We start from the raw sequence: 23,176 nt of genomic DNA on the forward strand, positions 1-23,176 counted from the left end.
CTGCTACTGAGCCACACCCTCTGGTTCCCTCCCCTACCCCACAAGATTTTTCACACTTATGTAGTGCAGCCACAGGTTCAGATCCAGTGGGCACAACGTTCAAGGGGGGAGGAGGGGAGAAAGGAGGTTTACAAAACTTTAAATGAACATGAAACATACATTCTTTCCACAATCATATCTAAAAAACAACTAACTGAGACAAGAGTTTAGACATTGTGACCTTAAATAATCCAAGTACAGAGAGGATGATACACTGGACCAAACTGTGGACACAGACATGCTCAGGGAAGTTGTGGAATCTCCATCACTGGAGATTTTTAAGAGTGGGGTTAGACAAACACCTGTCAGGGATGGTCTAGATCATCTTTAGTCCTGCCATGAGTGCAGGGGACTGGACTAGATGACCTCTCCAGGTCCCTTCCAGTCCTGTGATTCTAGAACACACTCTGACTCTGGAAACACAACAGGTTTAAGGGAAAAATTGTGGTGACAAAGTTGTGCCATTGTACCTACCCGCCATTTGAGGAATAAACCCCAAACCAAGTGCCCTCAACCACCCAAGAAGTGTTGGCTGTCTACTAGATCAGCACTCAGTGAAGTGGATTGTTGAACCTGCAGCTGGGAGCATGTCTCCCAGCCCAGGTAGAAAGACTTACATGAGCTTGCTCACGCTAGTGTGCTAAAAATAGCAGTGTGGATGTCACAGCACCAGCCTGCCCAGACCCCATGGGCCCACGCTTGGGTGGCTAGCCCATTCCATTACCTGTCCTGCAACCATCACACTGCTACTTTTTGTGCACTAGCGTAAGCAGAGATAGAGCATCTTGTTCTACCCGGGCTGGGAAGCATGCTCCCAGCTGCAGTGTAGACATACCCATAGGTGCGTCTGAAAATCCAGGTCAGTCCTGAATTGGGTAGAGATATCAGAAAGGGAAGAAGGATGGTCCAGTAGTGAAGGGCAATAGCTCAAGATTCAGGAGATCCAAGATTCAATTCCCTGTGCCACCAGAGACTTTCTGTGTAACCTTGAGCAACTCGGTCTTTCTGCACCTCAGTCCCCATATGCAACATGGGGACAGCAGTACTTCCCTACTTCACAGGGTTATTATAAGGATACTTCAGTCATGGAAACCATAAGATCAGGAACCACCATATTCTTTTTTGGGACTTATGCTCCCCACAGCTCAGTAGGTAAGAGGGAGACCAATGTACATGGAATGTAATTGGGGTACAAGGAGAGGAAAAGCAGCCACACAGCAGCCCTACAACTATGCCCCCATCTAGCCCTTCGGTGGCTCCAATGTAGATGACCTGCTCTGTTCAGCCAGAGAGGCATAAGTTGAGGGAAGGGTGGGAAATCTAGGGCATCCTACAAAGTACATGCCCCTCCGAAGGCCGTTTAAGTTACGGTACCAAAAAGGGTTATAGAAGAACAGCCTCTCAATGTTAGTTCCCCATCCTAAGCTTTTCCCAAACTGTGGAGGGGTCTGTGGAAGGTAGTTGGTGGGGCAGTGACAAAAAGCTATACTCGTACTGCAGGGGAGGAAGGACCAGGGGCACTATCCCAGGGGCAAGCGGTAGGAGCATGGACAGACTGAGACCATCAGAAACTGCCCTCATTTATGCAACTCTCCTCCTTCCACTCAACCTATTGCCCAAGCCCTCTCTTCTGATGTTAGTCCCACCTTCTGGTCAAAAATAGCTGCGTGGCTGCGAGGACTGATACTTCCCTCTCCCACATGCTTTTATGGCCAAAGAGGACCACGGCCCCTTAATACCTATTTGATAATAAATACAGCTGTTCTTATTTTCTAGGAACTATGTTGTTACAGGCTGAGCACCATCTTCCATGTCCTAGTCTTCCATTTCTTAAAAACACACCCATTTGGGATCCACCTGACAAAAATGCACTTATGTTTAAAATGACGACACCCCATTCTGAAGAACATAAATAGCACCTGGGACCAGGGACCATCTTTTTGTTCTGTGTTTGTACAGGACCTAGCACAGTGAGATCCTTGCCCATAGTTAGGGCTCCTAGATGCTATGGTAGCACAAATAATACGTGTCACCTGGTCAAATACAGCAATGTGCTTCCACCACAGCAGTGCACAAAACCTGTTTTGCCTTCTGAGGCGAATTTCAAATCGTTTGAATCTACCCTGTTTACTTTACACAAATCCTGTTTCTTCCTTACAGATGGATACGATCTGTCAGAGACCTGGAACATTTTATCCCATAGCAAAACTTGTTTAATGTACCATCTGTTCTTCCTGCAAGGGCACACTAATGCCAGAAATTATTTAACATTCCATATATTCAGAGTATATATTGGCTAGTTTATTGTGAAAGTGGAGTAAGGATAATTTGGAGCCTAACAATAGACATTTTACTGGCATTTTCCTTAAAAAACAAATAGTATCCAATATATATTAACACACAACGTTAAGCAGCAAAAATACACCATGATCTGGACCATCTTCCATCATAATGGGCTTGACCCTGTTGCCATCAAAGTCAATGGAAAGGCTTTCCACTAACTCCAGTGGGATTTACACTATCCCACTCCACTGGCACAGATTTATTGGGCCAAGTTCAGCTCTCATATATACCTTGGTGTTTATCTAGAGTAACTCCTCTGACAAAGTCACCCTATTGTAACAGAGCAGAATTTGGCCCTGTAGATTAAGCTGATCAATTTTTTTTACTACATTCTAATGTACGCTACTTGTTATATTAATTTCACACACCCCGTTTTATACACACACACACACACACACACAATAAATATCAGAACACACCATTCACAACATCTGAAAGAAAGCACTAGCCTGTAATTCAGAAATGGACCTTAACTTGTATCCATTGCTGAACTGTTTAGGTTGCAAAATGATCAGCTACCTTCACAAATGTTAGGAGATACAGAGATTTACCAGTAATAGGATTAAATCAGCAATTCTGTTACTAACCCAAATATTTCGAGTTAGAATTAAAACTGCCTTTCATTTGCCATCTATACAACAGTGATACATTATACAAATACAGAAGAAATATCAAAAGAAGAAAAAAATAGATGACCACCAAAAAGTAAGTTTAGTTATGGAAATCTGACTCATGTTGCAGGATTCCTAGGGACAAACAGTGATCTCGATGAACATGCAAACTCCAGTTAGGGGCATTAATGAGAGTGGAGTGAGCTACATTCCACATGCCACAGTGAAAATGTAATCCTCAACAACCAAAGATTGCCATGTATTATATCACTGCATGTAAAAAAGCTAGTCAAGGAAACTACTGACAGATCACCAGCTAATAGGCTGATCTAGTGATAACTATTAGTATCAGAGGTTGATTCACTTCAAGGTTTCTATAAGGTCATTTTTAAGTAAAGCAGGACAAGTACATATACTATTGGATTACTCCATTCCCATTATATTTCAGAGAAAATTCCATGTTCCTATGAGAAATTCATTGTAGCAGAGAAAATTTAACCAAACACTTACTATTCCCACAAAAAATACAGACATTTTTTATTACATCAGATACTTGGTTCTGGGGGCGGGTGGGGGGGGAGCGTGGAGGAGAGAAAAACACAACTTGTGAAGTGGTAAATGTGTCAAAAATCTAAAATTACTTGGAGGTATTCTGCAGTACAATCATCCTTTATGCTTATATAGCTCAGCTCATATGGCTTACATTCAGCCTGTCACACTGAATCATGACTACTTCTTGACTTGCATTAAACAAAAACAAACTTAATTTCCACTTCAGTATGTGAGATAAAATCCTCTCAGAATTCAGAGTCAAAAAGGCCAGAAGCAGTGTTAGAAATAATTGTTTTTCTGAGACATTCACTTGTGAGGAACGGAAAAAAATAGCTCACTTGAGTTCTGACTAAAATACAAACCACACACATTTTGTTTATGAAGTATTTTGCAGAAAACTCTACTGCAAAGAGCTTTGTTCATGTGCAGTGCAGCCATAGCTTGTAGTTAATACACTGCTAAAAGAACACATAGTAAACACTTCTAAGTCTGCTGAAGTCTTTACTGTACCAAACAAACAGAGGACATTTAACAAGAGCTTTAAAACTGTGATTAACATTTAGAAAGTAAATTTGGAGAACAAAGTCAGTACAAAGTTAAGGGATAACACAGTAAGGTATAATTTCTACTACAAGCAAAACAGATAACATAAAGCAAAACTAAAGCTTAAAGCCAAGTTATTTCATACCAGTCACAATAAATTCACTACAAGCATCTAGTTAACCATGATTTCTGCTAACCTGTAGATGTGCAGGACTGTAGATGCAGTTAAATTTTCCTATAACCTTTTGTCTGCAGTCATGTTACTAGTGCTCTGTTTCCAAGTGTTTCTTACACTCACAAGTTCCCTTTCCCAGCTCTGTCCTAGGAACTGCCCAGATTTTGTGGTGTAATCTGAGCAGGGAAGTACCATGTGCCTATGATATGGTTAATTCACTTCTTACCCCCTGTGATGTGTAAGGAAACAGCTTAGAGTTTCAAAGGACTGTTCTCTGTCCTGTCAATCCAGGTATAATGAAAGGCAGGACTTTTGTATCTGGCAGTTTAGACTTTCATTTGGCATCTCGAAGTCAGAAACCGATATTATGACTAACTACAATCATTTGAATATAAAACTTCCCCAGGGCCTGATTCTTCAATCCTGCCATATGCAAAACTCCCACTGACTTCTCTAGGAGGTCCACATACAGGGACTTGCAGGATCAGTCTGGAAGAAACTAACCCTTATTAGCAGCTAACTTATTGCTCCAAGGAAGAGTAAATGTGACAATTATCAACTTGGCCAACACCAAGGACTGAACTGGGGACCCTAAGTTACCAGCACAAGCCTTTACAGCTTGAGATAAAAATCTAGGCTCTATAGGAGGGAGCTTAAACAGACTCACGTCCATTGCGTATGGGACAGACAGGAAGACATTCAACACACTGACAAGTTGGTTACACCAGAGCAGGAGTGCCCCAGTGCTGGAAGCGTGATGCCTGTGGACGCTAGATGGAGCATGCTGAGCAAGGCAGCAGCGCTCTTCCCAGTGCTGCCCAGTGCAGTGTGCGCCCAAAAGCACTCTTTGGTGGTGTGTGCAGGGGAGGAAGCACAGCACATCTCCCCTCCCGCCTCCCCACCCAGTGTTCTATCTTAGGCTTTTGAACTATCTGAATGCCTGGAGTGTAAGCCGCCGGGTTGCCAACGTAAAGACAGTGATAATTTCACCCTCAATAGTGATCTTTGGCCTTTTGACTCCAACAGCACCCTTAGCCCTTCGGTGGCACTGTAATTCCTTTTGCATCAGTTGACCAAAAGCCTGTGCATTTTGGAAGTAAAAGCAAAATGGAGCCATACTGCCAATGGACTCCTCAAACGCTGGCAACATTCTAGCTGAGAAATCGGGTCAGCTTCTGCTGGCTGTTGACATTTTTCTATTACATTTCTTTTTTGTATTTGATTCTCTTTGTATTGAAATAGTCAAAAATCAAGTATAAATGATTCAGGGCCAGTAGAGCAGCATTACGGAGAGGTGGAAGTAGCTCTTTCTGACCATGTACCTCTTTAAGGGTGAGGCCGTACCTCGGTATATAGGTACACCTATATACATTGGGAAGATAGCATACCTCAGTATATAGGCAATGATGAGGAGGGAAGAACTACAAGAGAAATGGCTCAAGGAAAAAAACCTGCTTCATCAGCCCCATCTACACGAAGAAGGTGGTGCCTGGGAATATCCCAGCCACAAATGACAGATGTTGCAAATCACACATTGTTTATCCCCTGGTACCACCACCAAGTACGCAGGAGGGAAAGTGGGAGCATGCTGTGCAGTAGCTTTACCCCTCTTCAGTGTCTCTAGAAAACTCCATGTTGATGCATTCGCTTACCACTTTGTCACTGAGTGGGAGGATACAGTCATAAGACATCCTTTTGTCTCTTTACATTAAAGATCTGGGACCACATTCACTGCTATGTTCCAGTAGTTTTGTTCCACTCCAGCAATGTAAAGGAGTCCTAAACCCAATTTAACTGGTCAGATGAACTGGATTGATGGCTGCTTCACATTGCCCGTGGGGCACAAAGCAGGAACAGCAGATCAGTAAAACTGGTACTCCAGAATAACTCCTCCTTGCCATCTAATCCCACCAACAACGATGGTCATAATCAGCACACACCTAAAGCCCATATAATTTTAAGAAAAATGCTCATTTGATGCCGCTGTGCGTTTAGATACATAATCTAGATTTCCTGAAAAAAGAACTAGAAACAGATGATCTCGTTGCTCCAGACAGACTTTTGCAAGAAAACAGCATGTAAAGTAATCCACTGTCAATATCACTTGGACCCTGCCACTCCCCAATTGCTCATACATTTTCAAGTAAATTACACAAGCAAAGCAAAGAGGATACAACCCTATCTGGCAATAATTCATGAGCAAAGGGGTGGAGGCTTCCATTTGCTTCCCAGCCAGGCTAAGATCGTGAGACATGGAGGGAAAGCTATATCATCTTTGAAATGCTCACCAAGGAACAGCTGCAACAGAAGATTAAAGGAGAGCAACAGTTAGGAATCATGGAGGAAGGAGAATCTGAGACATCAAGGCAACAGAACAAACAGGAAATACAAACACTCTGAGAACAATAACTCTTGGTCAGAAAAGTGCAAAGCAAAGCAATTTATGACAAGGGATTTGCTTACTTTTAATTTTTTTGTCATTAATTTTTTAATGGACCTTGGTGGTAACACCTGCTTTTTATAAGATATTTTGAAGCTCCATATAAGTAACATATGAACTCACTTCCCTTCTGCCCAGATCCACATACTTTTGCCTACTGGGAGAAACCAATTTGTTCTAAAGTGAAGGCACTAGTTCTGTGTGACTGGAGATCCTCCAGTTGATTAATTAACCAGCTTATTTGTGCTGTTCAGAAACAGTTGTGTGAGCTTAACTGGAACAATTTTTTTTTTTTAATAAAACCTCAATTGTAGAAACCCTTCATAATGGATTTAAAAGTTATATTACCATTCAAGAATTCTTATCTTGCTCAGTCATAATAATTATACGCTACAAAGCAACAACAAAAAAAAGGAGCAGACAGAGGGATTTCAGTGCTTAGGAATAATTACAAATAGACATCTCTAAAAACAAAAGTCCATTTTTAATCTACATTTCAGGAAAAGCAACTTGCTACTCTACCAACATGCCTCAGTCTTGCTTAGAAGAGACCAGCAAGGCGCAAGGAAATCAATGATTTCTGTGATGTAAATGCTTGTTTAAGAACTTAACTGAAGCCACCAGTATGTGTCTCAAATTGCCAAGCAGCCATCACACAATAATCACTTTTAGCCACTGGATTGCTCTGCGTCTCAACCAGTGCTCTAGAAGGATCCAGATTTTGTAACCAATAACCTAAACTGTGGAGTGCCCCAGTGTCAAGGAGTTCACGGTTTACTTGGAGAGCCACATCCTCTCTGACACAGAAAGGATTTAATTTCTTCTGTGCTAGACAATGTTAATGGCACAATACTCCCCTTCACTGTTGCACATACCAGGTACATCTTCCTTTACCATTCATTTACATAGCGGTTCTCTATTATACTGTTGCTGGAGCACACTTCTCTTCTGGCAGCAGAGGGGATTAAATACGTTTATCATGATTATTTATATACATCTTGATATTGCCTGAAGGCCCCAGTCAGGATCAGGACCCACCATTCTAAGCACTCGACAAACTGAAATAGACGTGATCCCTGCTCTGAATGGCTGAAAGTCTAAATAGATTCTTAGAGCCAATTTCAGACTTGGTATTTGTATACAACTCCCTGGGGACTTTTGCTGGCCTACAGCATTAAGAGCCAAGTTCAGACACGGTGAAGACCTTACAGCTTGTTCCCTGCTAACCTCAGGTTACATTTTTGCTGTAGTTCCAGGACAGAGTTTAAATCAATAAGCTGTTGAGCATGAGATAGGATGGTGATCAGACTATCTAGAAAACTCACACTTAAGAATTCAAAAATGCTTAATTTTATTAGCCATTTGAGCCAGGCTAGAATTTGGTGAAATTATGATTCATACCTTGTACTTCTGTAGTACCTCTCATCTAACAACCTCAAAGCAGTGTATGAACAACTAATGAATTTTCACATTAACTCTGTGAGTAACTAAGAGATACTTAGGGATTCACCAAAATGAAGTCAGTTCTTGGGTGAAAATCAGCAGCTATTTAACTAATTTCACAGAAGTAAAAAACAAAAACACAATGAGCTGAAAGTGCCAGAAAAATGTAGTTGGAAAGTAATTGCCTTGGTCCATATCACGCCAACACACTATGACCCATATTTGAAACTTGGCCATCATATTGGAGTTAACACACCATCAAACAAGCGACTTGTGAGGCCCTTCATGGACCTATCCATTTTCCATTACCCAATGGGGACACTGACTATCATCCTCCACCCTGCCAATGATGCCAGTCTTCATTGCCTATTTGTCAAATTTCCCCAAATACACACCTTCAAGGCTCCATCTCATGCCATTCCTCATGCCTGAGAGGAGTTCTCAATAAAAATCCACAAAGGCACTATATAGTCCTCCTTCAAATCCCATCTCTGCTCTGATCCCTACATTAGGCCCAACGACTTGACAACAGTCTGGTGTCTAGTGTGCTGTGACCGCTGCTTATCACACTGACCTTAATTGCCTCATTCTTATCTTGTTCTCCCCACTCTGTTTGCTGTATCCCCTCATTGTCTCACTTTATAAGATCTTTGGGACAGGGACCATCTTTTTGTGTTCGATGTTTGTTCAGTGCCTGGTACAATTGGGCTGGGGCCTCCAGGCACTACTGCAATGCAAATAAATAAATCTTTAAGGAAAGACCCATTGGAGCTTTAATGGAACAATTAAAAATCCATTTTACATCTGACCCCAAATATACCACAGTAAAATAAAATATATAGATAACCTTAGGACAGTATTTAACACCATGCAATGGCATTTTAAAAAGGAAAGCATAATATTGCTTTCCCAAACATTGCTTCAGCAGGAGCTTTGCTGAAGAATGAAAAGTCAGACCCTTGACATCTTCCAAACTAGGGCTGTGGGAAATCATCAGTTTTCACAAATTTCAAAATAACTGACATTTTGCCTGTGAGTGCACAGTTCTGCCAGCAGACGATATTTCATTGCCAAAATAGGCACAACTCCACTGTGGAACAATTTGCAATGTTCTTCCTTTGCCTCGGGTAAAAGGGCCATTTTTCAGCACAAAAGCAACAATCTGTGATGACATGGCAGAATTTCACAATGGGCTAAAGAAAAACAAAGAATACCCTTTGTTTTAGGGAGAAAACAGAATTTGAGGAGAAACCACAAAATGTTCAAGAAAAAACATCCAACTTTTGATTTTCTAGTCTTGTGTGGCCAGCAGTGAGACTGTTCTCACAGCTCTAATATCCATGTCAATAGGAAGGGGAAAAGTAGCTTTATGCTGATTACAATCACTCCTGCAAATTAAAATTCTAGATAATAAAAAAGGAGAATAAAACAGGAGTCCACCTAGAGAAGTCATTTTTCTAGAACTCAGTTCCCTTTAATGGAAGCGTCAAGAATTTAGTGATCAGGAAGCAGAGCGTAGAGACCTGGGTGAGGAACGAGAGGGGACAACAAAAACAAAAGAACCACCTAATACACCACGCTCCAGCCCTGCAAATGATAAAACATGGGCAAACTGCTGCACTCACCAGAATTTCATTGACCAAAATGGCATCCCCACTGAAGCACGGCAGTCCACTTACATTGTATCAATTGTAGGACTGGAGTCCAGCAGTTTCCTATCATGAGGATGTTATGGATAGCAGCATATTTGATTCAGATCAACATGTTTTGACAGAACTAAAAAGACAAATTAAAACCCATGGAAATATTTTATTTTAAAATTTCAGTAGAGGCTATTTTCTTTTTAATGAAAAAATATTCCCCAGCAATGTCTGCAACCGAATCACCGAAATATTATTTTAGTGCATAAGAACCTGCCAAAGTTGATGATGATTGTAGTAGTAGCTAAGGACCCCAATCATAGTCCAAGACCCCAGCGTGCTAGGCATTACACAAAACACAGGACAGTCCCAGCCCCTGGGAACTTGTTATTTAAGTAAGAAACAAAGTAACCAGAAATTATAAACAAAAGTGAAACTGACTTGGGTTTTTGTTGTTGTTTTAGGTGGGGGGCTGGTCTAAGTTCAAAAATCTGTACGAAACAGAGTGAAAAGTAAAGTAGATATTTTAAAAGAACACATTGCAACAATTCAAGCTGTTATCAGTAAAATAGCTAAGGAAACGTATTGGTATATAGTTGTGTTTAACTGGACAGTGCTGTTTTAGTCCTAAATTTCAAAACAAGCAACTGACAGCCCAGAGCCAAGAAAAGAAGCTGTAAATATAATTGCTCATGTACCTTAACACATCTTATATATTTGAGACTCTTAAAAGTTCCCTGTTGAACAGAATAGAGATTTCGAACACTCAGCTCATCCTCTGTCACGCTGTACTATGAGGAAGAAATCAAAGTGATCCTAAACAATATGAAATGAATGTAGAATCCCAAAAGGACGTATCCCTCTCTCGTGATGTGCTCAAGATATTAATCTCGGCATTTTACAAAAAAAACCAAAAGATTAAACATGCTTTTTCCTCAGGGCAAATTCTTCCAGCATCAAAGCAGAATGTCATGTCAGTAACCCAAGAGCATGCCAGAAAGCAAAATGTATTTACAGCATTGCCTCCCAAGTTTAAAGGCAAATTGCAGCATATTATAACGTACTACAATTCATATTGGAGAATGAATCCATTGACACTTACTTATCAATGCAGGATCCAGAGGTAATCCCCAAAGCTATCTGCATAGGAAAATCCACTGCTGTTTCAAGTGATTTCCCTTTCAAGTTTCCAGCATTGTTTAAAATATGACTCACATTACCCCTAGTTTTCTATTTCTGTAAAGTTTTTGGGCTAGTAGATCATGTTGATTACAAAGGGTTTTTTAGAAGGAGGGAGCCACCTAAGGCCAAATCTCTTTGCCTTCTTTATAGCCGCTGAATCCAACTCAGTTATTGTGGCAATTCTCCTCAATACAGAAAGTGTGATTTGGGCCTTGGATTAGTGACTTCACTAGAAGGGCAGTTATCTGTGCTCGCATACACCCTGTGCAACCCCCAAATCAATGGCATTGCACAGGGTATAAAAACCAGGGCAGAATGTGACTCTACACAATATAACTAGAACTAGTCGCCTCCCATCTCCAACAAAGCCAATAGTGTATGTTGTAAAGGAAATTTTGAAAGAATAACTTTAAAAATAAATAAGAAAATAAATGGAAGGTTTTGTATCTAAACTAAGATCTAGTATTCCTTTTGCATGCAAAATTCAGTGGCGTTATGCATGCAAGTCAGCTGGAACGAGTCCATTACAATTAATGATACAGTAAAAAGCAAACCTTAAAACAAACTAAATAAACAAAATGCAATCATTTGTAATATCACTGTAAGCAGACAAGCTTCTTAAACTTTTAAAATATTTAATTCTTTTCTAAACAAAGCCAAATGAATTATATGGTTATTTTTAATTTCCTAAATCAGTATGCGTAACAGGAATGCATTTTTTCCAGGCCCTGACATATATTTACTGTGTGGTTCTTCTCGAAAAAGGTACTGGGTAATAACAGCAGTGAAGGTTCTGTACTTATCGGATCTCGCCGATTTCCATATTAAAGGTACTCAGACAAAAAAACAAAGATGTTTTTTCTAACTGCCAGGACTGCCTTTCAGCAGGTTTCATAACTAGTTAAACACTAACTAGTTCAGTCTGCATTGGTTTATTGCTACTGGGCATTGCACTCACTGGTCCCACTCCCCAGCCCACAGTATACCAATGATCTTCTGAAATCTCCCAGAATGCACGGTGAATGAAAGCTGAGCCAAGAACTCAGCTTGGATACTGGGATAGGTATCTGGTTGAAATGCTGGTATCTGGTATCTTAAACCAATCCAGCTCAGTGAACATGGATGCACTGAAACAATTGAGCTGATATTGGTACAGGACAAACAGTTCTATAACTAAGGCTTCAATTCTCCAGTGTAGACAAAACCTAAGAGTCAAGCAGCATTCTTTTCCTTCTCACACCCTGGTATACAGGTATTTGTCAAATTAGGCCCTGGCTGACACCAGTGCAGCCCTGTCTCCTTGAGTGTAACCAGTTAGGCCCTACTAAATATTTCTGTTGATGCACAAACAGGGATTGAATCCAGCTCGTTCCATCTGAGTTATGTTGCTCCAAAGGGCTAACAGGAGTAAAAAAAGAAATAAAAGTTTCACTTTAATGACCTAAAGAGTACTCTGAGTACACACGGGGAACAGGTCTCAAGTCAGAAGGTACACATTTTTACCTAGCCACTTTGCAGAGAAGTAGTACACCTCAAAAGATTTTCAGCTTATGACTTTCGGAATATTTAGGCTATGTCTACTACCCTAGGCAACTTTTAGCAATACGGCTATGTCAAACATAAAGGGAAGGGTAAACACCTTTAAATCCCTCCTGGCCAAAGGAAAAACCCTTTCACCTGTAAAGAGTTAAGAAGCTAGGATAACCTCGCTGGCACCTGACCAAAATGACCAATGAGGAAACAAGATACTTTCAAAGCTGGACAGGGGGAGAAACAAAGGTTCTCTCGGTCTGGGTGTTGCTTTTGCTGGGCCTAGAGCAGGAATGCAGGTCAGAACTCCTGTAAAGGGCTAATAAGCAATCTAGTTAGATATGCGTTAGATTCCGTTTTGTTTAAATGGCTGATAAAATCAGTTGTGCTGAACGGAATGTATATTCCAGTTTTTGTGTCTTTTTGTAACTTAAGGTTTTGCCTAGAGGGATTCTCTAGGTTTTGAATCTGATTACCCTGCAAGGTATTTACCATCCTGATTTTACAGAGGTGATTCTTTTACTTTTTCTTCAATTAAAATTCTTCTTTTAAGAACCCGATTACTTTTTCATTGTTCTTAAGATCCAGGGGTTTGGGTCTGTGTTCACCTATGCAAATGGGTGAGGATTTTTACCAAGCCTTCCCCAGGAAAGGGGGTATAGGGCTTGGGAGGATTCTGAGGGGAAAGGTGTTTCCAAGCAGGCTCTTTCCCAGTTATATATCTGTTAGACGTTTGGTGGTGGCAGCAATGAAGTCCAACGGCAAAATGTAAAATAGTTTGTACTTGGGGAAGTTTTAACCTAAGCTGGTAAAAATAAGCTTCGGGGGGTTTTCATGCAGGTCCCCACATCTGTACCCTAGAGTTCAGAGTGGGGAAGGAACTTTGACAGGCTGTACCGCTACAGCCATGCCACTAAAAGGCAGGCAGCGTAGCTGCTGTTTGTCAGCGGGAGAGAGCTCTCCTGCCAACAAGAAACTTCCACCCCCAATGATCGGTGGTAGCTTTGTCGGCAGGAAAATGCTCCTGCTGACAAAGCGCTGTTCACACCGGCGCTTTTCCTCAGCAAAACGTTTGTCTTTCGGGGTGTATGCTGTTTTAACATCTCTGAACAACAAAAGTTTTGTCATTCAGTTGCCAGCATAGACAAAGCCTTACTGTCCTACTACCCCTTTACCCTTTGAGATCTGTTTAAGTATGAACAGCAGAGTAAGCGGGCACACAGGGAGTTATAGTAGTCTGCTATTCAACTGTTCTATTGTCCATAATGGAAATGTTTCTCAAGCTTACGTTTCAGCCCGTATCCCTTGCATGCTGTATTCTTGGCACAGATTTGGACAGCTCAGCTGTCATTGCCTATACCCATTCATAAAATGTGACCACACTGCTGAAAGCCACAGCTTCTTGTGCACCCAGAAATAATGTCATATCTCAGTCAAAAACATACTTCCATAAATTGCCTCTACTTGGAAAGCCCGAAGGTCACATCTGGACTCTGAAGTCAATGGGAGTTGTGTACATGGATCAAGGGCAATATTTAAACTTCTGTCTGATTTTGGAAGCAATCCATGTAGAGAGTTCATTAGCAAGTCAGTCAGATAGGAATGTATAAAACTCTTAAAGCAGAATGGAAGATGAAGTTAAATTAGCACAGCTTTACTCTGATGAATAATAAATAGGATAGGTTTGTAACACACAAGTTCAAAAGATATTAGAACTTAATGGCTCATTGACTGCGGTGGGAGAAGATGCAGACCCAGCCCTCCCCCACATACATCCCAAAAAATCATCACACCATATTCTTAGCAGGACATCATTATATTTGTTTGTTTCAACAGTTCACTTTCTTATATGGAGAACACAATGGTGTAATCAGGCGCAAACAATTCAATCCCTGGCAGACCAGCCCCTGACTATTTTTTTTTTTTTGGCTGGTTTGAGCCCAAAAATGAGTTTAACATTGTGCCCCAGAGCTAGCAGGAAATCCAAACTTCCGCAAGGGCAAGAGAACCAGGGGAAGAACTACACAAAAGCAAACAGGGGAGACCATATCACTATATCAAGGCCTTGGTCTAAACACATGGATTGTTGGTGTGTGCAAGATGAGATAAGAGTTGGACTAAATAAGACTCAGGGTTCTTTTCTCTTCTTCTTGTATGCACATAACTTACTGAAGTACATTCCCACCCAGAGGGTTGAATACACTCTGTGGAAGGGGAGGGGTATGAGGAAGTTTAGGTATCAAAGTAAACTAAGAATTGAGGAAAGTGTCAGCTATGTAGCACGCTGCCTGCCTCTTGGGCAGGGGTGGCCAATCTGAGCCTGAGATGGAGCCAGAATTTACCAATGTACATTGCCAAAGAGCCACAGTAATACATCAGCAGCCTCCCCATCAGCTCCACCCCCACCCTACCAGCAGCCCTGCCGATCAGCAGCTCCCCCCTCTCTCCCCACACCTCCCAATTAGCTATTTCGTGGCATGCAGGAGGTTCTGGGAGGGAGGGGGGGGAGCGAGGGCATGGCAGGGTCAGGGGAGGGGGCAGGAAGGGTTGGAGTAGGGGCAGGGCCTATGGCAGAGCCAGGGGTTGAGCAGTGAGCATCCCCCTGGCACATTGGAAAGTTGGCACCTGTAGCTACAGGCCTATACAAGGAGCCGCATATTGACTTCTGAAGAGCTGCATGTGGCTCCGGAGTCACAGGTTAGCCACTCTTGCTCTTGGGAATCTCACAGATACGTCTCCCCTTGAGCTCTGTGGGTAAGCCTCCATACTTGATTGGAAAAGACATCCAGAACAAGAGAGGGGCGACTTGGCCCTTTCTCTAGGATGCTCTCTTGCTGCCCCTGCAGATGTGACATTGGGACACTCACCATCAAAACCTATGAATCCACCTTTATGACTACGCTGCATCAACTATGGGAGTTTGGCTCCTTCAGGACCCAAGCTGCCAGAAGGCCTTGGTTGGAAGCACAGGCCCAATGGGTCTCAACATTCACCACAAGCTCGGGATAGCCACTGACTGAAGGGAGTGAAACCCCTGCTTATTCCCTGGGGAAGAGTTCAACCCCAGTCACACCCCCACCCCAAGGGGATGGACATTCCACAAGCTGAAACTCTTCTTTCCCCTGCACAGGAAAATCCCCAAGAGAGGGTTTGACACAGAGAAAGTTCAAAAGGCATTTTTATCTCACAATCCCCAAAACAGCCCCAGAGAGAGACAAAGAAAAAGAAAACAGCCACACCAGGACAAGTTTTAGCAGAGTATTGTCCCGGGGTGTATAAACCCCAGGCTACTCCAGCCACTAAAAAGTTAACAGGGAAATTCCTGGTCTCATCAGCTGAGGCTAGTTGCTAGAATTGTAACAGCTGGGGGAATAAAAAGACTGCAGGTGCTCCCTGCCTCCATTTCCTCCTCCAAGGGCGGGTCCCTACAGCCTTCCCCACCCAGGCTGGAGCTGTTGCCATAGCTTTGTCCTCCAGCCAAGTCAGTCACTAAAACGTAACCCTTTCCAGGGCAACACTAAAATACACACACACAGCTTTCCCACCCCGCTCGGGCGCCTCTTCCAAGCTACCTTTGAGTCTCTCTATTCTTGGATAGAGCACTGACTTCCAGGCTGCTTCCCCAGAGTCCCGCACATAGCCTCAGCCCCTATAGACTACCTTTCAGCCTTCCCTATACTGGGATAGGACAGGGACTCCCAGCCTGCTTCCCTGGAGTCCCCAGCTTCTTCCACACCCTACTTCACTGCCTTCCACAAGACTCCCTGTGACTCAATTCTCTTCTCCTCCTGCTACCCGAGTTCTCTCCACTGTTTGGATAAGGCCGAGGTGATACTCAGGCTGTCCCCTGACCCCAAACAGCCCTGCCCCCTTAGGCTGGGAGGCAGCTAATTACGACACAGGTGAGGCTGATTAAACAGGGCTGGCTAGCCCCAGGCCTCTTGGCCTTTAAAGGCAGGCCACCCTGCTACAGTTTTTTTTTTTTTTGGACATGAAAACTAGAGATATGTAGAGGGGGCCCTGAACCAGCCCTCTGGTCCCAAACTAGTCCAGTTAGAAGGTCTTAAAATAAAACATCAAGGACAGTTGGGTATACATTTGACTTCCGTCGGAGCATTCCCTGTGTAGGAACTACAAGATCAGGCCCCGACTCAGAACTACAAGACGGCGCCCAATTGCTTACTTGTTTATTTATTTAATTATTTTCAGGGAAGCAGAAAGGCCCTTAACCAGGCAGTCAGTGCTTTGATTAAAGCAGTATAGCCAAGCTAAATACTCAATATCCACAAGACAAAGACAGTGAGCGGAAAAGTGTATTCTTCCTATGCACATATACGTTTCTTAGATACTTCTTTTAAAAATCTGGGAGAAGATACTCTCGTGATGAGAACTGTATAAACACCTCAACAAACAGAAAAATAAATGCAAAATGCATTTAACTGTAAATCTGGAAAGGAGTCAGTGATTTGAGAGACAAAGTGAGGTAAGCTGTAAGAGAAAGTGGCTTATACCCACAAGCTAGGAACTGAATGCTCTTTTCCTCCTGTGCAAACAGAGGGGAGCTGAAATCCATGGATCCTGCCTGGAAAAGCTGGTTCCACAGCACAATCCCCCAGACCTGATGGAAGCCCCCCCTTCCGCTTGCCAAGGAACTGTCCAGCAAAACAAAAATAAACTCTGAAAAAAGCATACTTCCAGTGCTGAATGACAACTAGTCTACAACAAGTGACAGACCATATTAAACTTCTGTATGGCTTTTGACTTGGTACTGTACAACATTTTGATTGAAAAACTAGAACAAAATAAAATTAACATGGCACACGTTAAATGGATGAAAAACTGGCTAATTGATAGGTCTCAAAATATAACAGTAAACAGGGAATCATCATCAAGTAGATGGGTTTCCGATGGGATCGCATAGGGATAGATTCTTGGCCCTAGGCTACTTAAATTCTTATCCATGACTTGGAAGAAAACATAAAATCATCATTGATAAAGTTTGCAGAGGATACAAAAATTGTGGGAGACGTAAATAATGAAGAGCACAGGTCACTGATGCAGAACAATCTAGATCACTTGGTAAACTGGGTGCATGCAAACATGTGTGTTTTAATACACCTAAATGTAAATGTATACATCTGAGAACAAAGAAATGTAGACTATACTTACACAGTTGGGGACTCTATCCTGGGAAGTGGTGACTCTGAAAAAGATTTGGGCATTGTGGTGGCTGAATATGAGCCCCCAGTGTAATACTGTGGTGAAAAGAGCTAATATGATCCTAAGATGCATGAATAGGGGAATCTCGAATAGGAGCAGAGAGGTTGTTTTACCTCTGTATTTGGAACTGGCGCAACTGCTGTTGGAATTTTGGGTCCAGCTGTAGCACCCTCAATCCAAGAAGCATGCTGATAAATTGGAGAGGGTTCAGAGAAGAGTCACGAGAATGATTAAAGGATTAGAAAATCTGTCTTACAGTGATAGACTCAATGAGTTCAATCAATTTAGCTTAACAAAGAGAAGGTTAACAAGTGACTTGGTTACAGTCTATCAGTATCTACATGAGGAACAAATATTTAATAATGGCCTGTTCAATCTAGCAGAGAAAGGTCTAACATGACCCAATGGCTGGAAGTTGAAGCTAGACAAATTCTAACTGGAAATAAATGTGTAAATTTTTAACAGTGAAGGTAATTAACCACTGGAACCATTTACCAAGGGTGATGGTGGATTCTCCATCACTGACCATTTTTAAATCAAGATAGGGTGTATTTCTAAAAGATCTGCTCTAGGAATTATTTTGGAGAAGTTCAATGGCCTATGTTATCCAGGAGGTCAGGCTAGATCAGTGGTCCCCAAACTGTGGCACACCGCCCCCCCTTGTCCCCTGGAGGAATGTTCAGGGGGGCACGGCAGGGCCCAGATCAGCCTCCATGGGGGCAGAGAGGGAGTGTGGGCCACCCAGCCCCGCTCTGCTCCCAGCCCTTCCCCCAGCAGCGGCCCCGGCTCCCAGCCCCACCCCCAATCTTGGCCCCCAGCCACTGCTCTGCTCCCGGCCCCAGACCTGCCCCCAGTTGCAGCCCCAGCCTTGGTCCCCTTACTGCTGTCCACGCTCCCCCTCCTCAGAGCCGCAGCCCCAACTCCTGGGGGGGGGCATAGACAGGAATAAAGGGGGGCATGACGTGAAAGTTTGGGGACCACTGTGCTAGATGATCACAATGGTCCCTTCTGGCCTTGGAATCAATGAGTCTCCTTCCTTCCTTCCTCATTTTACCTAGCAATGTCAAAAGCCAACATCAGATGTCTAGAAGCCTATGACTAGTCCAGTGCATTTACTCATGTGTGCGTTTGCAGAACTTTCTCAACACATTCATTAAATGTGACAGGCCAAATTCTACTCTGACATATATGCAGCAAGGTTAAAATTCAGCTTCCCCTCCACATACATCTGGCACATACATTTTCTCATATAATGGATGGAAAATGGGGCTGTGCACATGAAACAGAATTGAATTAGGCTGCATGTACCCAGGAATGTACTATGACAAGTCTAGAACTCACATCACTTTAGTGACCCCTTAAAAGCAGTGAACATGCTGCAATATGCCAAAGTTAGCAACCCAAGACAAATGCCACCATGGAACGAACACAAACGCCCTGTCTAGGTAACGAATGCTTTCTTCAATCCATTTAGCTCTGTCTGAGCTTCCTTAGGTGGGAGTCTTAACTGTTAACCTGTTTCTAAAGGGGTGTTAAGGCAGTGGAGGGTTCCGCTAACCTGAAGGAGAAAAAACTCACAAACACATTCCTCCATCATCTAGACATGCTCCCAGACTGCAGTGTCCATTTCTGCTCTACTTCAGCCAGGTAAGTTTGCAGTAGTACTTGTCGCGGCAACCCTAGAGACATTCTAGGGCTTGTTTACATACAAAAGTTGGACTGCTTAAATATACTGCTATAATTAAACTGTGCAACCACCTGAAGCCAAGTCTGCACTAGAAACGTTTGCTATTCTACCAATGTCAGTTCAGGGTGCAATATGGATTTTGGGGGTTGTTTTGTGGTAAGGTGTTTTTTTTTTAACCAAACAAAAGCCCTAGTGTAGAAACATTTATAATGACATGAAAGTGCTTTTGCCTGTCTAGCTCATTTTGTCCAGCACTTTTTTGCAGGCGTCAACTGTACCTACACTAGGAGGGTTTGATGGTATAACTATAACAGTATAATTAAGCAATACAAAATGTTTCTGGTGTAGACTAGCCCTTAGTGAGGATGCAGATACAGTGGCCCAAGTATGCTTTCTAGCCTTACAACTAGTCTTATACAAGAAAGGAAATAAGCTGTACTAGTATAATGCACCTTTATACCTGTAGTAATGTGTCCACATTATGGGTTGTACTGGAATAACTATTTCAGTTAAAACAAAATCACACACTGGATATAATACTGATCCAGAATCGATCATACCTGGAATCTCTCTCCTTCTCTGGAGCCCAGAAAGACATTCGGGAATATAGAATATCTAACTGAGCCCTCCAAAGGGAGAGTGCAGCTTTCACAACATAGAAAAGTTAGATGCTGCTGATCTATCAGAAGCCACACTGACAAATATACTCTCAAATACCATCTCACTAGCTGCTGAGTGACTGAATAACATCTTTTCCTTCTGCGCTGAAGAATTCGAGAAAGGCCAATTGCGATCACAGAGCCAAAAAGAACAAAAGAACTTGCAGTAGGTGGTACAAATGTGCATGTCTAATTACACCCTCCACTCACCTGTCAGATTCCTCAACTCTGGACATGGCTAGAGGGGGAGTCCAGCAAAGTATCTGAGTTGTAAAGAGGAAGAGATAAGAGGGAAGGAGAGGAGGGGGTGTGGGCAGGAGAAAAGGAGCGATTGGCTGATTCAAGTACTGAGCATGTCATGGAGGAGTCTTATATTATTCCTGTCAGTGGACTGAATCTCTCCCTCCACTGCCCCATTCCTCTTCCCTTCCTCTCCCCGCAAATATCTGTCACACATCTCCCTCCTCAAGAATCTGGATGTTTTTCACTACTGCAGTGTATCTGCTGAGCATGTCACATACTCCTTTTCTTTTTGTCTAAACAAGGCTACTTGTGGCACCTTAGAGACGAACACATTTATTTGAGCATAAGCTTTCGTGAGCTACAGCCGATGTAGTGAGCTGTAGCTCATGAAAGCTTATGCTCAAATAAATGTGTTCCTCTCTAAGGTGCCACAAGTACTCCCTTTCTTTTTGCGGATACAGACTAACACGGCTGCTTCTCTGAAAACTGTTTAGACAGTAGATTTATACCAAGAAAGTCCACAGCAAAATTAAGAAGTTCATAGTATTCCCCTAGCTGTCTTATATCTACACAGTGTCTTCCTTTTAAACTCCTCCTTGGGTCTCATTAAGCTCACACTGGGCTAGCAAGTCTGCACAACTTGAAGAACAATTTCATGAAAAAGTGAGTTTATCTGCCAATTCCCCCCGTGTTCTACATGTAATTCGATTTGCAAACCCCCACCACTCCACAAACTGTTCTCAGTTCTTCCTCTCCACCCCGAGGGTCGTTTTCAGTAAAGCAATAGTTTTGAAACATTTCAAGTATTATTTGGGGGGGGGGGTGGAGGGGCAATTTGCCACTTTCAGAACAACAAACCACCACCACCAGGTAAGCAAATATTTGCATGTTTGTCCGGGTGGGCAGGAAACAGGGTTTGGATCATATCGCTTATTCTGACGGACGGCCGAGTTCTCTATTCCAGTACACCTCCAGCGCACGCAGTCCGTCGCTTAGCAGGACCGCACGCTGTGTAATTACTTCAACGTTGCAGCCGCTTGAGCCTCTGTAAGCGGGCGAGGGTTTGTTCCGTGCGCGCTCCCGGGGGCGGAACGAAAACAGGATTTCTGAACGCCGTAGCGCGATGCCTGCTGGTTGTTTTGACTTATTAGCGGAGCCACAAGCGTCCACGCAAGGCGGTGGCTCTACCATCCGCGCAAACGGGGAGGGTCCAGGGGCGCCGGGGCTTTTGCGAAGCCGCGGGACCGTGCACAGGCCGGTGACCCCGCCTGCGCCGTGCCTGGGAGCGCTGCTGCTGCGCTCAGGAGCTGGGTGGCTGGGGAGAGGGGGGACTCCCAGGTGAGCAGGAGGCAGCGGCGGGGCGAGTGGCCCGGGGACCTGGCCCAGAGCTACGTTTTGCAGTTCCCTGCAGAGGCGGAACTCCCACGGGGGGAGGCGATCCCCCGGCCCGCAGCACTGACTGACACTCCCGTCAATTGCGGAGGGCTGCTGCTCGCCCGGCTCCCTCCCTCGCTCCTACCGGCGGACACACTTACCCTCCTCTGCCGGGCCGGCGGGCGCCGCTGCTGCTGCTGTAGCCGTTTCATACCGGGGGGATCCCGGAGCACCCGAGGGGAGGGACCAAAAGTGTCTGTGAAACTGACCAACTGCGCGAAGTGTTTGTCTAACCTGAAACCCAGGGGCGATGGCCCATCAATCATTGTTAATTACCAGGCCCTTGAGACCCCCCCCCTCCCCTTTCCCCCTGCAGGAGAGGGCCGGGCTGCCCTGCTGTTGAACTATCTGGGGATAAAGCCGAGCTTCAGTTCCACCTCGCCAGTTAAACGTCTTTCGTGGGGAAAGGGCTTCTAGACCCCACAGGTGCTTTGCAGAGCCACTGAGACCTAACCGGAGATTGAACCAACTAGGCCATTTTCTACAGCAGGGCATTTCCCCCTCTCTTATACCAGTGGGGGGAGGAGGGGAGGGGAAAGGGGAAAACCTGGAAATATTTACTCTCTAATAGGAACGAGGTGGGTCCCCAGCAGCCTCCCGGGACCCTCTGCCTGTAGCGCCCTCCACTCAAAAAGCCAGGGGAAAGCTGCACATATTGAAACAATGAAACAGCCTGTTTTATAACATTCTCCTGGAGAAGGAGAAAATCTGCATCATATTTCCTGGTGGAAAAAGAAGAAAGTTAAACAACGTCAATGTCCCTGTCCCCCACCTTGGTCGCCATGCCATGCAAAACTGCCTGGCTGTATTGGTTTTCAGAGGTTAGAAGCTTAGTCAGTTACATCAAAGCCTGCTTAAAAGTTCTGCTAAGGATTGATTTTATTATGTTTATTTGTTAATTTTCCACTGCTGACTGCAGAGATCCAGGCTGCTGTTTGGTTTCCTTGCAGTAACTCATGACTGCAGCATTGGATGATTTTGACCTTAACATCAGATCTTCCACTTGGCATATTGATGTGAAAATACAGACGGTTTGGAGAAATGCATGCTGCTATAAAGACAAGGTTTAGGCAAAGAACAAAATCCTTATGGTGCTGTGTCCCATCAAGAAAATGTCTCTGATAGCCTTAAAAGCAGGATAACTCAGCCACCCTTCTCTCCCTGCAAGCTAAAACCAGCTTTCCAGAGGCATCCAGGGAAGGCTGGCTGTTGGCTCCCCTACTCAATTGATAGCCATTTCCTGTCTCCCCTTGACCAAATCAATGTAATCTCTGTGGCCCTGATCCCCATTTTAGGCTCCACTGTGATCCACAAAACTCTCACCAAACCCAGTAGGTCCCTAAATTCACTTGGTGCTTAAGGTTTCAGGGTAAAAGTTCCCTCTGGGACTAAGCTTCTGCCTCTGAGCATGTGCTCTGTTCCCTCGCTCTAAGGG

General features: G+C 43.6%; 1 protein-coding gene across 6 annotated transcripts in view; it reads right to left on the minus strand.

Moving 5' to 3' along the window:
• The window catches only part of FBLN2 (fibulin 2), a 194,135-nt gene extending 172,128 nt beyond the window's left edge, over positions 1-22,007 (minus strand). For 2 of the 6 annotated variants that reach the window (XM_073352179.2, XM_073352178.2), the window contains exon 1: positions 21,843-22,007. In XM_073352179.2, coding sequence (XP_073208280.1) covers positions 21,843-22,007 — 165 coding nt within the window. Of the gene's footprint in view, positions 1-4,285; positions 4,397-20,274; positions 20,307-21,842 lie in introns of those variants that run through there. The other 4 variants (XM_073352185.2, XM_073352180.2, XM_073352181.2 and 1 more) reach the window with 3 other exon arrangements.
• Between the last annotated feature and the right edge of the window lie 1,169 nt (positions 22,008-23,176).

Source organism: Lepidochelys kempii, chromosome 7 (assembly GCF_965140285.1).
Source record: "Lepidochelys kempii isolate rLepKem1 chromosome 7, rLepKem1.hap1, whole genome shotgun sequence".
Lineage (NCBI taxonomy): Eukaryota > Metazoa > Chordata > Testudines > Cheloniidae > Lepidochelys > Lepidochelys kempii.